A 16,998-nucleotide genomic window follows, 5' to 3' on the forward strand; every position below is an offset into this window, starting at 1 on the left:
TTACAATAGTGTTCAATAGTTGGAAATAAAAAAATACTTTTACCAATCAAAAAATATATTATCTTTTCTTTTAATCTATTAATGTGAGTCTAAAAATATATAAAATCAAAATACTATTATTACTATTGTCAATTAATTAATTCAGACATTAACATTGGTATTAAAAATGCAATGATAACATCTCCTGTGCTTGTGATGAAAATTTGTAATCTTGGAACCAAGAAAATTGAGAGACTAAAGACTATCCACCACAAAAAGTAGACTGCAAAGAGCGATCCAATAAACATTCTAATATAGAAATCGTTTCTGTAGACCGCTACGCAAATGTAGAGGAAGTAAAAGAAAGGCAAGGTGTACATAATTCCTGTGAGTCTTGTCCACATCACCGGCGGAAACACACTGTGTTCAACAATATTGAAAACAAGAAACGTTGTATTGTAGATGAGTAGCAACGAACAAATAGTCATGGGCGGGATCAAACGCGACAAATAGCGGGAGTTGGTATATTCGTAGACCCATATTCCATTGGCTAGCAAAAGAATGAAAGCGATATTGAACGCCTTTCCTATTTGGTCGAGGTAGTTGGCGACGTAATAGTGGTGGTCGGTGGCGATGATCGTTATGAAACAGCCGCACTTGAAGAGGTAGATAAGAACCGGAAGGAACAGATAGAGTCTGTACTGGCGGTAACAAAAGAATATCATTGATTTCCAGATCATTAGCAAAGCAAAGAAAAATAGAAAAGTAATCGACAAATCCATATAAATCGATCTGATCCAAGCATCCTTATCCATTCCATACAAGTTATAAGCGAAATAGGTTGCATTACTTGTATGATTGAAATTCTCCACTAAAGAAACTTTTTTTTCTGATCCAACAACATCTTCAACGTGTTTACTATAAATTATTTATTATTAATACTTTGTCAATTTTCCAATATTTAATTATTTTACTTACTTTAAAAATTCCATATATTTCTAAATAATAGTAATAAATTTATTTGTTTTTATATATATATATATATTTATTCCTTCAAAATTGAAAAGAAATAATAATAATTTACTTTTTTAAACCGTTTTTTTTTATACATTACCTTTCCTTTTTCTATTTTTTATTATTAATTATTAAAAGTTAACTTTGCATAATTATTTTGATTAGTAAAAAAATAATATATGTATATATATATTTATAATGTGATCATCGTCGACGATGCTCTATCTGATAAAAATAATTAATAAAATCGTTTTATTATTATTATTGTTGTTTTTTTTTTTTTTTGTTTTTTTCCTGTTTCTGTTTTTATATAAAAATATTATTAAATAGTTGTTTGTCTAATTATCGTTATGAATATCCATTAACCATTAAATCTACAAATACATTAAGATAATATTTATCAAAACCATAATCCTTAAGTAACCTTTCAAATATTTGACTCTTTTCTTCTAATTTCTTTTCTAAAATATTATGTTTATATGATAAACTATAATTTAGATAGGTTGATTAGTAACATGTTATTTTGAAACTTTAAATATTTAAACAATAAACTTACGATTTAATTAAAACAAGTATAATCATTCTCCAATTATTGGGTGTCAGCGATGGAATTGGTCTTACAAGTGAAAATGTATCAATGAGTGATGAAAATGATTGTGAGGAAATTGATTCTTGAATATTTAATGAATTTACTACTGATGGGAAACTATACAATCAATTAGTGATAAAAAGCATTAGTATAATTTCTAATTTCTAATTGATTAGAAAGTAATGTTTTGTTTACATACTATAATGATAAATAATGATGTAATGTTTGTTTGATATGTGCAGACTGATCGGTTCTTATGAATAGGTCATTGTCATTGTGTGTAGCTCTTAGATATTGTTCAGTGTTGTTTGTTCGCCATTCACTTAGAGGTGTGTATACTTGGTGATAGTTGGAAACTGGCAGTTGCTTGGAGTTACCACGCTCGAGGAATCCACCCATTCCGTCCATAGCATCTTCACGACCACTGTCATTCGAATCCAAATCGATATCCGAGTAGTTACTTCTTGGCATACTGTCATTGTCATCACCATAGACACCGGTAGAGTCATCTTCTTCATCGGCTCCTTCCTCCTCCGAAAGGAATTCCTCTGCTATTGTTTTATCATCGTTAACGACCAACGGTGATTCAACAACAGGAATATTAATACTTTTGCTATTGTTGCTTTGTTTCACATTACTATCATCTTCATCGCATTGCATCATTGAGAATTGATTATTCAATTCTGCTGTCACCGATTCCTCTGTATCCACTTTTGTTGTAATGATTGTTGGTAGTGTTGCTGGTGGTGGTGGTGGTGTAAAACTCATACTAACAGGAGAATCACTATTGAAATTACCGAAATTCCTATCGACAGGTGCTTCACTTGCTAATTCATTTTCAACTATATTAAGATTTTGTCTAAACAAGTTGAAAATCAATGTTAGTTCAATAAATCAATGGTAACTAATAGCGAATAGTAATACAAACTCTATGTTGGTTGCTAATTTATCAGCTTGTGATACAATGAGTTGTGTATGATCCAATTTCCTCAAGTGTACAGGTGTCTTGTCGAGTGTGAATCTAAACAATTTCGAATTGGTAAGACATTCAGTACTACAGTAGTTTGCTAGTTCCTCTTGGTCATATACCTTTTGATCTTTAGTTGAAATATAATATTTATATGATTTTCTCTTGAATTTGTAGAGTGGTAGAGTAAGTTGAGTTTGTCAAGTTAGTAAAACAATCTTTTAAAACCAATAGAATGCAAAGTAGTAAAACACACTTACCTGTTGAACCTGTTTATTACATGTTGGATATCCACAGAGCTTTGTAAGTGCTCTCTCCACTACGATATCGTCGTAGTGGTTAGGTTGCAAGAACATCGCTGACAACTTCAATTCCTGCTCGCTTACGATATTCTCAATGAGAATCGATTGTGTTTCGAATGTCTTCTTGTCGATCATGACCTTGTCGGTGATCATCTTTCTCATTTCTTCTTTTTTTCGTCGAACCACTTCATTGTCCAGTGAATTGACTGTGCTATCTACATCGGTACTACCACTACTCATTTCACTCTTACCATTATGTTGTTGATATGGTGTCGTCGATGTCGAAGTTGCATGTATAGTTGATGTTCTATTGACAATATTTTGATGTACATGTGAATGACTGTTGGCATGTGCGTGACTATGAGCGTGAGCATGTGCATGTGAGTTGTTTGGTATCGATGAAGATGACGACGACGATGATTGTGATGATATCGATGACTTTGGTACTCTCTTGATTACCTTCTTGATGACTCTAACCTTTGATTTAGATGATGATGATGGTGGTGGTGCCAACAGACTTGCAGCACTACCAACAGTATTGATACTGCCACCCAGCAATTCCTTTTCTAACTTATCAATCTCCATGACCTCTCTATATATATATTCTTAAACTAACTAAAATCTATCTATCTATCTATACTTCTCTCTTTATCTTACTCTTTCTCTATATTTACTTTTCTTTATCTTTTATATATCTATTATAATTATTAATTAATTATTATTCTATTACTATTTACAATTTTTTTGAAAAAGAATAGAAAAATAGTAATAATATTGTTGTTTTTTTGTTTTAAAAACATCAAACAACAACAACAGTAAATTTAAATAATTAAAAAAAATGATATTTACAAAAAAATTAATGATTGAATTAAAAATAATTCTAATATTGTTGTTGTTGAATTGTTTGACTGAACTGAATGGATTCTTTGCTATTTTTTTTTTTGGTAATAATAAAACAATTATTATGCGATATATATTTTTTCTGGTGTTTTTTTTATTTTTTATTTTTATTTAAAATGTTATGTGGTTAATTAAATTGACTGACAATGAGGAAAGGGGTGTTTGTCATTGAACGCGTTGTAATTTTAATGTGTGTGTTGTGTGAAAAAATTATCTTTAGCAAATATCACTTGTTTTAAAAAAAAAAACAAAATAACCAAAAAGAGAAATTTCAATTAATTTTTGATAATTACCCTAAAGAATGAAATTATGATTATTTATTTTATTTTATTTTTATTTTTAATTATATATCTCTTAAAAAATAATTATCTTTAAATAATTGTGGTTATATCTTTAAAAAGAATATACATAGATAAAATATTAATTAAAATTCAAATATTTGTTTTTAATATTTTTTTTAATTTAAAAAAAAAATAAGATGATTTGCAGCTATGAAAAAAATAATATCTAATTTTTGTTTTTTTTTTTTTTTGGTTTTTTTTTTGGTGATGGAAAGGGTATACCTGTTCTTCGGTAATCAACCATGCTACTTTTTCATTTCGAATTGAGTTGGGAATAAAATAGTAAGATATTTATTTTTAGTAGTTATTTATTTATTGTAATAGAAACAAATGAAAATTATAACATTAGTAGTATCAATCATTTTCATTGTTGGAACATGTCTTTCAACAGAGTTGGTTCATTTCCAACCATATTCACCAAGTGATACTCATTGCTCGAATGGCATCTCTGGTTTCGGTTTCATCATACCGATGGATATCTGTGTTGGAAACAGCGATCTCGTTGATCTTCCAGGTTCCTACTTTGTTAAGCAATGGAATTCAACTGCAGTAATGTTATACACCTATATCAACATCTATTTTAAAACCGATTGTTCAGGTATGATACTACTACTTTGTTAATATATATATATATATTTGAAATCAATTCAATTTCTAAAAAGGTTATTATTATTATTTAAAATTTATAAAATTATTTGTTTTTCAATTTTATTATTTATTATTTATTTAAAATTGAAAAAAAAAAAAAAACAAAATAGGTAATCCAACTTCAGAATTCCCATATTTAATGGATACTTGCAATTATGATCAATACGAAGGTAGTTTCGATGAAACCAACTACCGATACGTACCAAGTAATGTGTCGTCCGATACCGGTCCAACTGCAGATGTTCCACCAGGATCCATTCTCTACAGCGTATTCGACAAGAGCTGTGAGAACGTCGAATCATTCTATTACATAACAAACAACACTGTCATTGGTCCAAACACCGACATTCCAATGACCTATTACTGCACCGCCGAAAACAATATCCCAATGCAAGACACCTGTTACAAGGGTAAATGCCAAAGCTATTCACTCCAATCGAAATGTGGATCCTTTGAAAATTCTATAACAGTATCATGCACATAAAATTAATATATATATTAACAAAAACAGTTAATGTTTATTAAAACAAATCGATCGATAATATTTTTTTTATATTAATAAAACAAATAAATGGGTGTATCATTGATATCACCCACTTCCATTGCCTCCCTTAACCACACAGCCACACAAAATTTTGAACTAACAATGAGTGATTTGATTAAAATTTTACTTTACTTTGAATTAATTATAAAGAAGAAATATAGTGACTCCAATATAAACGAATATGTATTTTATCAATATGAATATCATAAAAATAGATTTCATAAAAAAACTGATTGATCAATCAAAAAAAAAATATTACCTAAATAAGTAAAGTTATTTGCAAAGAAAATGGATTAGATGAATTCAAATAATATTATTATTAGTTTATTTTTTGTCAAAGTTTAAAATGGCTGATAAAGTTACGACAACTTTTGATCCAACATCTATAATCAAACATATCACTAGTTTTAAAACATACAATGACAACGTAGAAGAAACAAATGAGAACAATAACCAGATATCTAGTGGCGAGATTCTTTGGGAAATGTCATCATCCACCTCATTCACTCAGTTATTCTACGAAAACAACCTGGTTGACATTTCCATTCTACACTTGGAGTCATTCATCATCTTTAAAACAAACAATAATAATAATAATAATAATAGCAATAATGATGAAGATGATACCATTATTATTGAAAATCAAACAAGATTAATAGAGATTTCAATTGGTATAATATCAAATCTTGTTATACAATCACCTTTGATTGCTTCGAAGATCTACCAGAGAGAAGACTTGTTGAATGCTACTGACACGCTATTCTTCATGACTTCATCATCGGTTGTTCTGAATGGTTTGTTCCGTCTTATCAACTCTTTTCTCTACCAAACCGATGATCAAATCAAAATGCTGTGGTTTAACAAGTATATGAACAATAAATCGATTGAGAAGATATCATCTATACTCTCCAATACTTTATCAATTGATTTAATAAAGAATGTAAGTAATCTATTATTATTATCATCATTATATAATATATTTATAGCAATCACTAATTTACTGGTTATATCTACAAAGATTTTACAAACATTAAATATATTATTTTATCATTCAACTTTAACCGATAGAATTGCAATGATAAACTTTGGTATTGCAAGTGCATTCAAAGATATATTGGATAATAAGGATTTGGAGTAAGTCAATATTAATATTGAAGATCTCATTATTAATCATTATGACATACGAATTACTAATTTACTCTCTTTCAATTAATTAAATATTAATGTATATATATATATAGCAACTTCTATAGTACAAGTATGATAGAAGAGATATTAGAGAGTATAATGAGATTCATCGATACTAAAGAGGAGGATTGTGAACAAGATCGTATCGTAGAATTCAAAGAGTTGTACTCTGATTCATTCAATTGCCTATCTGAAACCATCTTGGAAATATTCTATTCAGCTGTCAAAGAAGATGAACCTTCACTCATATCACAAACTATCAGTCTTTTAACAACTGACTTACTATCTATTGACATTGTTTATCTGAATTGTAAGTAATATATATTAATATTTAAATTTATCAATTAAAAATTGTTACTAAACAATATTATTAAAACTATTATCATTATTATTATTATTATTATTTTAGCTGTTGAATTTTGGAATACATTGTTATCATTAGATTTATCGAATATAGATGCATCAAAAGAGGTTGTAACACTACTAAACAATTTGACAACCTCTGACAATTTGGATGTAGATGTTATCCTTTTGATATCGAATCATTTCTCATCGTTGTTTGATCTTTTACTATCTGACGATCAATGTGATCAAAGTACTTTAGATATGGTAAGATTATTAATATTAATAAATAGAAATTGATTAATATTAACAAAATTTAATAGTTAAATAGATTTAAAATAATCTTTATTGATACATTGAAATTAGTTGATTCAGAAGAGAATCAGCCATCAGTGACAACAACTTCTTCATCTTCATCTTTAACCTCATCAACAACATGCGATAGTAACAATAGAAACAAGCTAATAGAGAATATAGATTTAATACAATCGATAAAGATAGAGAATAACTAAATAATGTAGATATTGTAATCATTACGATTTATGTCACCCTATTCAGCAACTACAGTCATTCTATTTATTTCACGAGCATATATATTACCAATTATTTAGATTAGTATTATTATTATTATTATTATTATTAGCTCTTCTATTATTATCACTATTGTAATTAGATCTCGGAGGTAGTTTATAACTACCAGATGCTGCTTTTGGTTTGAAAGTCGATGGTTGAGCCGGTTGTTTAGGTGCCGCTGGTTTGTAGGTAGATCCTCTTGCCAGTGGACACTGTGCAGTGCATTGAAAACAGTGGAACGGTTTGGGTGATTCTTTGAAAAAGCTTGGTGGATTGTTTCTACAGTTAGGACATACTTGGTATGGAAATCCAGATTCCGATGTAATAGTTAATACCTAGTAAGGCAAAAAGAAAAAGAAATTAATTTAATTATTTATTTAAAAGTTATAAATAAAAATTATTAACATATTAATATGAACATATGTATTTATGTAAAAGAAAAAAAGTAGTGATTATACATACTTGGAAATTACAAAGTGGACAAGTTCCATCATATGGCACAATATCACCTACTTTTGGTAACATATGTGATGCCAAACATGTCTTACATTGAAGTACTCTTCTCTATAATATAAGTTATAAATCAATAATATTAGTTAGTAAAATATAATATGATTGAAAGAGATAATAGAATATTTAAACTTACAGCATCATCAGTCGACTTTAAATCTAATTTATTATTACATTTTCCACACTTTGATAAGTTTGCTTGTAAAATTCTAAATTGTGATCCATATGGTCTAAAGTAATTTGAAAATGTCTATAAAGATTTGAAAGAAATAGTATTAATATTATTACTATTATTCTTATTATTTAACAATTATACATACTATATCAAACATATGTGACATTTCTCTTGCTTGAATAAATAATGTTTTATATTGTTGAATTGTATCTTTTAATACATCCTCTTTCTTTCTGTTGCCTGTTGCTATTTTATGTACATCTGCCTCAATCTTTGCTCGGAGTGCAGGCTTTGAAAATCCGAAACCCATTGAATCGTAACCGATGATCAATGCCTTTCCAAGATCAGTCGGTATGAATCGATTCTCTTCATTCTTGATTACATAGTTTCGGTCGATGATCTTCTTGATATGCTGTGCCATTGTGGCATCCGTTCCAATCTTATTGTTATCCATCTCCGAGAGTAACTCTGGTTCCGACAATGGTTTTGGCGCGACCGTTCTACTCTTGTTCAACTCCAACCGGCTCGGTGTGAATGTCTCACCGACTACGTAGGTCGGAAGAATCTTGTCGTATCGCTTATCGTATGGATACACCTCAAGATAGCCTTGTTGTATCATCATAGATCCAGTCGCTGAGAATGTCTCATCGGCAATGTCAATGGTGACAGTGGTCTGTCCGTAGATCGACTCTTTCGAACAGCACGCCAGGAATCGTCTACAAATAAACTCATACAAATTGGCTTGTTTTCCACTGAGTGCATTCGCAGCACCCGTAGGATGAATCGGAGGATGTGAATTGTCATTGTGTTTTCCCTCCTTCGGTCGGACGAATCCGCCGTTCAGCAGCGACTGTGCATAACCCCCCCATTTCTGGTTGTCCGTCTGCAACCTAATCAGTCCCATAAAATCGGTTTCCGGCAGGAAAGAATCGGTCTCGGTTCTCGGATAACTAATAAATCCCTTGTTGTACAACTCCTCCGCCAGCTTCATTGTTTCATCCGATGAGATACGCAGCTTCTTTGACGCCAACTTTTGGAGTTCGATCGTTGTCAGCGGAACAGGACGATACCGATTCTCCTTGACATTGACATCGACGACCGTCGCCAACGGATTGTCCAGACACTGTTCATAGAAAATAAAAGCCGGTGCCAATTCAAACAACCGTTTCCGCTTCCATCCGAAATCGGCAGTTCGCATCTCGCCATCCGCTTTCTTCTGGTGACTGACATCGATCACCCAGAAATCCTCTGGTACGAACCTCTCTATTCGCAACGCTCTCTCCACCACAAAACCCAACGTAGGAAACTGACACGGTCCATAACTTATAGGTTGATCATCATTGATTTCAAACTTTGATCGTAAATACCTCGATTGAAACCTAGTGAAAGCTGCACCCAACCGTAAATCAATCTCTATTCTACAATCGACTGCCATCGAATCATTCTTGTTTGGTTGTGCGAGATTTGAAATTGCTCTTTTAATTTCACTTTTAGTTGTATGTGACAAAGTAAAGAGTAAGTATATTTATTACTACTTCTTCTTCCTATACTACTATTGTTAATACATACGCAGGTATAATAGATGAGAAATGAGCACGATATATTCTTATATTTCTATTGACAGCTCTAACACTTTCGATGACTTCGAATGCAATGTTTTCACCTTCACGATCGCAATCTAGCCAGAGTATGAGTGTATCGCAACGTCTACCTTCTCGCTTTAGTGTTTTATCGAGATTGGTGCTGTTCTCACCATCGATAAACTTGTGTATCGGTGCTTCAAACAGATCGATAGGATCACACGATGTCCAGTTGGTATAGGGTGGCACGACATCGGTTGTCATCAAATGTCCTAAAACAGATGTGAATACCATATCTACATCGTTCTGACCTAGAACCGGTGAACATTTATACTCCCAAACACAATTGTACTTTGAAAATCCATCTCTCTAATAATAACCAAAACGATAGATAATAATTACCAAATGATTATATTGTTTGTTTGTTTGTTAGTCGGACATGTAATGATGTATGTATGTAACGAAAATAGCTATTTACTCTTTGTGGTCTTCTTCCTGCCAATATAGTGGATATCTCCTCAGCTGCCGAAGGTTTCTCCGCTACATTTAATATTTTCATACTACTTCTACTTAGCAAAGTCTTCAAATAAATGAAAAGCAGATATTTTGAATAATCTAGTTATCCATATGCTTGTTTTGTAAATTATTTTTAATTTTTGATTTTCTTGGAAAATGCAGCATTCCTTTTTTTTTTCTTTTATTTAATTTCTTATCTGGTCACATGTTTATTCAAACATAACAATTGTTCACCCATTAAATATCAAAAAAAAACAAAAAGCATCAATGTTATGTTATTGATTTCATTGTTGTTGTTGTGTTGAATAGATAGAGATCGGTTGTATCTTCAATTCACCACAACTACTATCAATTACTTATTATTATTCTTACTATTACTACTATTATTTAAATACTTCAAATGATTATATTATTATCGATTTGTCAATTACAATATGTCAATTATGTCATTTATAAATAGGATTTGTCAAAATGATCACATTTATAAAAATGGTCAGCTGAACACATCAATCTATTTTAGATAACAAAGGATCCATATATAAAGTTAATAATAATAATGGTGATTTAAAAGTTTAAATATTTCAAACTTATATATCTATATTTTGAATAACTAAAACTTCTTTTTATTTATTATTGTAATTTTATTTCAAAAAAAAAAAAAAAGACCAAAGATTGATAGTTCCAAGGAAAGGAGAATTCAAACTAAATTCAATACGTATTTGTTGACTACCACAAAATATTAATGTGGATGTAAAAGGCACTTTTATTGTTATTTATTAATATAAATAGATATATAAGTTGGTGATTGGTGATCGGAGGTTGAATGGAAAGAGAAGATTGTTGATGTTATTGTTGTTATTATAATATATATTGTTTTGGACAATTACAAAAAAGGTAGTAATTGGTTAATGCAATAAATAAGAAAGTTATTTATATTTTAGATTTTTTGAATTTTAAAGTAAAAATATACTATTCAACTTAATTGTTTAAAATGAATGATATAATTTATGATGATGCGTAAATGGTATTTTGTATTTTTGATGAATATTTGTTCTTTCTTTTGGTTTTAAAAAAAAAAAGAAAAAGAAAAAGAAAAAAAAATATGTATATCTATTTGTCTATCTATCTATATATATATATATTAAAGTTATATTCGCAAGCGCTACTACTTGGTATCACTGAATAATGAAGAAATTGATTCACCTATAATAAATTGAATTAATATCAACTGGAAATGTTTTGTTTTGATAGTTGTAAAACTTACCATGATGAGTACGTCTAATTGCTTCGGCTAAAGTGTGTGCAATGTTGATGGTTTTGATCTTTGAGCACTTGGCAGCTTTTTCGGCGTGTGGGATGGTGTTGGTGATGACCAACTCGGTGAGCGAAGACTCGTTGAGACGCTTGACGGCATCACCAGAGAGGACACCGTGTGTGACCAAAGCGTAGACTTTGGTGGCACCCTTGCTGATGAGCATCTCGCAAGCCGATACCAAAGTACCGCAGGTGTCAGCCATATCGTCGACGATCAAGGCAACCTTGTCCTTGACGTCACCGACCAAGATCATACCGGACACTTCATTGGCCTTCTTACGCTCCTTGTGAATGATTGCCAACTCGGCATCCAATTTATCAGAGATCAACTTGGCACGCTTGACACCACCGGCATCTGGTGAAACGATGACCTTCTCTCCTGGAATCATCTTTCTAATATATTTAATAATTTGTGGTTCTGCATAGAGATTGTCTACTGGAATATTAAAGAAACCTTGAATTTGACTTGCACTATAATAATATTATTAATTATTTTGTATTAATATTAATATCATTGTTATTATTCTACCATTATTATTGTTATTTTTTCATATGAAATTTCGTTGAGTTTCGATGAATCTCGTGTCAATTCGTAAAAAAAAAAGGATGTTTTTTAAAAAAAAAAATGTTTAACGAAATTTCGTTTTTTCTTTTTTTTTTTTTTGTGCCATGACGTGACACGGTAATGAATTAACCATGACTTCACGTATTATCATATGATAGGCATTATAACTATTATTGATATTGATATTGATTGTGATTTGATGTGTAATGTTGGATGTGTTTGATTGATTGATTAATTGATTAATTGATTGATTGATTGATTGATTACTTACTGCAAATCCATGGTGATAACACGGTCAATACCAGCTGTTTCGATGAGGTTGGCAACCAATTTACCGGTGATTGGAGCACGTGATTTATCTTTTTTATCTTGACGAGCATATCCAAAACATGGAATGACAGCTGTAATACGATGAGCAGAAGCTCTACGAATAGCATCAGCCATAATCAAAAGCTCCATCAAGTTATCTATAATTAAATAGTTAAAAAGAAATAACAAAGAAAGAGAAGAGAGGAGAGAAGAGAGAAGAGATAAAAGTCTTAATATTTATCTTCCTTTTTATTGTTGTTGTTATTACTTACCGTTAACATTTGGATTGCAAGTTGGTTGGATAATGTAGACATCCATGTCACGAATAGATTCGCTGATCATGACGGAGGTCTCACCGTTTGAGAATTTACCGACATGAGCCTTACCCAATTGAAGATTCAAGTCTTCACAGATCTCATTTGCCAAATCTCTGTGTGCATTACCAGTCAAAATTTTAATTCTATCTCCCATTGTTATTATTACTGTAGTATATAATTAAATAAACAAAACAAACAAAAACTAAATAGATATATAGTTATAAATAGTTAAAAAAAGTAAAAATTTAATTTATAATTAGTAAACAAAAAAGAAATTATAATGAAAAGAATGATTATCTAATAATAATAAAAACAATAATAAAACAAACAAAAATTAAAAATTTGAAATTGAAAATGAAAATAATTATAATTATAATGAATTGGTGAATAATAATATTATTATATGTACCTCTTCTTTTCTTTTCTCCACGATAACTTCAATTTTATTCAAAGTGTGAAGAGAAAGAAAGAGTGAAAAATTAAAAACAAAAAAAACAAAAAGATTTTTAGATTCGATGTTTTTTTTTTTTTTTGTTTCGTTTAGTTTAAACCCCAACTTTTGTGGTTGTGAGTACACGGGAAGTAATTGAAAAAGTTTAAATTCAGAAACCAGTGTTTGTGAGTGTGGACTGTAATGATAATGAAATCACTGTCACGATCGATTGTTGTAACATTGAATGAATTGTATTTTAAATTGTTGTTGTTGTTGTGTTTGACGCAGAGTTGAATGATTGTTTTGTGTTTATCACTTTCGATATTTCAAATCTCGAATCTATCTATTAAACAATCACTCTTCTTTCTTTTTTGATTTAAATTCATTCATTATCAGCAGCCGATATTCTTTTTTGATGATTATGTTATTTTCAAATTAAAAGTGAATGAAAAAATATGATTATGATGTTTAAACATTTGTTGTTGAATTGGATTGGTATAAAAGACAGACATATATTAATACATACAGTATTGTTATATTTTAGAATAAAAGATAGATATTTAATAAATAAATAATAAATAGGTGGTTGTTATAGTTGATTTTTAAAACGAATGAAGAATGAATTTTCGAAAAGAACTCAGTGTAGTTTGTTTTCTTTTTTTTATTTTTATTTTTATTTTGTATCATGCTGTTGAATTGTCTTGTTGGGGGTCATTCAGTAGCTACTGGTCTCCCATTCCACACCACCACTCGAAATGGAATTGAATGTCTTTACTTTCTTTTCTGTAGACTGTGGGTGTGACAGTCGAGCCGGGTATTCATTATTTTTAATTAAAAATTATTTTGGCAATAAAAAGGTTCATCGGGAGTTCGTGTCTTCGGTATAAAATTTAAGTTTTTTCGAAAAAACCACAGCATTTGCATGGAAACATCAATATGCATTACAGACATTTTTTTTTTTTTTTATTTTTAAAATTAGATTCAATATAATAGGTAATCAAAATTAGATCACCTACTTTTTTTTAATTTGAAATCATATTTATTAGCCAACGACTTTTTCGTTTTTATCACCAAAAAAAAAATGGATAATTACTTATTCATTTTTTTTAAAAATTATTATTTGATTATCACTAACCATTTTTTTATAAAAACGGTTCGTTCCTATTTAATTTTTGTTATTTTCAATTTGTGGAGATCTTAAGAATATTGGAATTGCAATGATCATCGTTGAAATCAGATATTTAGATATGTTTCAAAGATTTCCAAACAACAAGGTTAATATCAAAAAAAAAAGGATAGAATGGATTTAGATATGAAAGTGATCTCTGTCGTATAGGTTCAATAGGAAAGATATAATAACAGTTCAATGATAAGTGCACATCATGCTTAATTATAATTTAATAGATTCAAATACATACTACTCTCAATGAGAAAATCGTTTGAGTCTCTTATTGTTGTGTACGTACTCTCCAAGATCATTGAAGTTTGTTGTCTTTAGACCATTGGGGTGCAAATATATCTTTAACTAGTTCGGGAAGTAACAAATTGTTTCAATAATTTTTTCTCAGTCATTTCTTTTTTTTTTCAGTGATTTGCAAGATTTTTAGATAAAGTATTTTGATTTTTTATTTTATTTCTTAAGAAAAAGTTGATTGAAAAAAATATGATATAATTAAAGAGAGATGGCTTGTAATAATAATAATTAATAATAATAATAGTAATAGTAATAGTAATAGTAATAGTATAAATCCAATGAATTCATTTAAAATAATACTTCTTTCATCAATATTGAGAAACAAGATATTTTCATATGTTAAAGATATTCATGATCAAAATGGATATAGTGGAGCTTTTAGATGTGATTGGTATGATCTTGGTTGTTTTCCTCATCTCTTAATTAAATACAATTATAATCAAAGATACAAAGATATATACAATACAATCATTAAAGATAATGTTAATAATATGAATCAAAAAAATAAAAAGAGGAATAGTAATGATAGTAATCTTACAATCATCGATTTCCAAAGATTATATCTATTGTCACTTAAAAAAGTATTTAAAAGTGGAAATTACGAATTGGTAGAGTTCCTTCATCAATCGTTACCACCGAAACTGTTTCGCGAGCATGCTCGCTTTTCGATTAACAATACCAGTCTGCAAATCATTGAATATCTTCATAGCAAAAATGTCGGTTGTTTCAATCAGGGCGTGATGGATAAAGCTGCGGAACTCGGACGATTTGATATTGTAAAGTTTCTCCATTACAATCGATCGGAAGGATGTTCTAGAGCTGCACTTGACTCTGCATCTAAATTGGGTAGTCTCGAAATGGTTAAATTCCTCAGTGAAAATCGTACCGAAGGATGTTCGGCTCTGGCATTCAAGAGTGCTTCAATCAATGGAGATTTGGAAGTACTGAAGTATCTAGTTGAGAATAGACCGGAACAATGTCCGGTGAATCTCATTGATGAAATCAGTGCATGTGAACGTAGTCTTCCTATAATTCAATATCTTTTGACAAACAACAGCAGTGTTAAACAAAAGATAACTAAATCGGCAATGGATGCCGCAGCGAGAAATGGTCACTTGGAAATTATCCGATATCTCCATGAGAATACAAGTGCCCAATGTTCAAAATCGGCTATGGATGGTGCAGCGAATCGCGGGCACCTTGAAACTGTCCGTTTCCTCCATTTTAATCGATCGGAAGGTTGTTCAGCTCTTGCAATGGAGTATGCGGCTAGACATTCCCACTTGGAAATTGTCCGATTTTTGCACCATAACCGAACAGAGGGCTGCTATCCCAACACCATTGACAACACAAATGAAAGTGGAGGTAATCTAGAGACTGTTAGATTTCTTCTGGAGAATAGGACGGAAGGATACACATGGATCGGACTTATCAATAATGCAATACGAGGAAATCTGGAAGTATTGAAATATCTATTGGAAAATGGAACTGTAGCGTGTCCATCAGACATATTGGCAACTGTTGCATTATATTCAACGTTTGAAACCTTCAAATATCTCTTTGAGAACAGGGTGCGCCTAAATTTAAACGATTGTCCAGCTGATTCAATGAACTGTTTTGCGAAACATAAAGATACATCGACACTTCAGTGGTTTAAAGATAACACAACATTGCAACTCTCATCGAAAGCCTATATAAATGCAATCGAGAGTAACCGATTGTCGAATCTCGAATGGATTCACGAGAATACTAAACTTCCATTCCCAGCGGAAGCATTGGATATTGCTGCAACGAATTCATTTTACGCCAATCTAGACATTGTAAAGTATCTTCATGATCATGGGGCGTCTTGTACGACCAGAGCAATGAATAACTCCGGTAGCTTTGAAATAGCATCGTTTTTATATCACAATAGAACTGAAGGTTTTACCCATCTTGCAATGGAGAATGCAATTAGGTTAGACAATATTCAAATGATAAAAATTCTAGCAGAAAATAGATCTGAATATCATATTGTTACTGCAAGTAGTTTCACGGAAATTACAAGATCATTCTATTTTATTGCAAGACTCAAGCTAATAAGATTACACAAAGTATGAAATAAAATAATAATAATAAAGATTTTAAATTCTTTAATTATTTTTATTTTATCCTTAAAAAGAAAAAGTAACTTGTAAAATAATAGCCTGAAGTTCTACTTTAGTTAAAAGATCAAAATTTTGATTTATAATATTATAAATCAAAAACTAACAAATGTCGTATAATTTTTATTTTTCTAGATAGTTTTTAAACTTACCATTTTTTTTTTTATTTTTCAGAAATATTAAAATCAACAAATATTTATTTCAGAAATATTAAAATCTCAAACATTAGATTAATCTAATAATTCAATCTTTTGACATCTCTAATAATCAATCT

The 16,998-nt window shown here is 30.3% G+C and overlaps 5 protein-coding genes across 5 annotated transcripts; 3 read left to right on the plus strand and 2 right to left on the minus strand.

Moving 5' to 3' along the window:
- Positions 1 to 128: 128 nt before the first annotated feature.
- On the minus strand, positions 129 to 4,349 carry PPL_10766 (uncharacterized protein; the record flags this gene model as incomplete). Its single annotated transcript, XM_020581531.1, has 9 exons — positions 129 to 897; positions 958 to 977; positions 1,378 to 1,480; positions 1,550 to 1,699; positions 1,782 to 2,441; positions 2,511 to 2,713; positions 2,810 to 3,443; positions 3,526 to 3,546; positions 4,342 to 4,349. The coding sequence occupies 9 exons, from the start codon at positions 4,347 to 4,349 to the stop codon at positions 129 to 131; spliced, it is 2,568 nt and encodes an 855-aa protein (XP_020427847.1).
- A 73-nt stretch (positions 4,350 to 4,422) lies between these two features.
- Positions 4,423 to 5,224, plus strand: PPL_10767 (DUF3430 domain-containing protein; the record flags this gene model as incomplete). The annotated part of the gene is made up of 2 exons (XM_020581532.1): positions 4,423 to 4,690; positions 4,851 to 5,224. The coding sequence occupies 2 exons, from the start codon at positions 4,423 to 4,425 to the stop codon at positions 5,222 to 5,224; spliced, it is 642 nt and encodes a 213-aa protein (XP_020427848.1).
- Positions 5,225 to 5,630: 406 nt separating this feature from the next.
- On the plus strand, positions 5,631 to 7,326 carry PPL_10768 (uncharacterized protein; the record flags this gene model as incomplete). The annotated part of the gene is made up of 5 exons (XM_020581533.1): positions 5,631 to 5,955; positions 6,271 to 6,418; positions 6,526 to 6,782; positions 6,882 to 7,081; positions 7,138 to 7,326. 5 exons carry the CDS (start codon positions 5,631 to 5,633, stop codon positions 7,324 to 7,326), a joined length of 1,119 nt encoding a protein of 372 aa, XP_020427849.1.
- Positions 7,327 to 7,410: 84 nt separating this feature from the next.
- On the minus strand, positions 7,411 to 12,827 carry top3 (DNA topoisomerase III; the record flags this gene model as incomplete). Its single annotated transcript, XM_020581534.1, has 11 exons — positions 7,411 to 7,722; positions 7,850 to 7,951; positions 8,034 to 8,147; positions 8,218 to 9,559; positions 9,642 to 10,021; positions 10,131 to 10,218; positions 10,525 to 10,548; positions 11,338 to 11,371; positions 11,433 to 11,953; positions 12,319 to 12,514; positions 12,629 to 12,827. The coding sequence occupies 11 exons, from the start codon at positions 12,825 to 12,827 to the stop codon at positions 7,411 to 7,413; spliced, it is 3,312 nt and encodes a 1,103-aa protein (XP_020427850.1).
- A 1,034-nt stretch (positions 12,828 to 13,861) lies between these two features.
- PPL_10770 (uncharacterized protein) lies at positions 13,862 to 16,907 on the plus strand (the record flags this gene model as incomplete). Its single annotated transcript, XM_020581535.1, has 4 exons — positions 13,862 to 13,902; positions 14,825 to 15,841; positions 16,151 to 16,673; positions 16,899 to 16,907. The coding sequence occupies 4 exons, from the start codon at positions 13,862 to 13,864 to the stop codon at positions 16,905 to 16,907; spliced, it is 1,590 nt and encodes a 529-aa protein (XP_020427851.1).
- Positions 16,908 to 16,998: the final 91 nt, after the last annotated feature.

This window comes from Heterostelium album (genome assembly GCF_000004825.1).
Source record: "Heterostelium album PN500 unplaced genomic scaffold PPL_scaffold15, whole genome shotgun sequence".
Classification (NCBI taxonomy): Eukaryota; Evosea; class Eumycetozoa; order Acytosteliales; family Acytosteliaceae; genus Heterostelium; species Heterostelium album.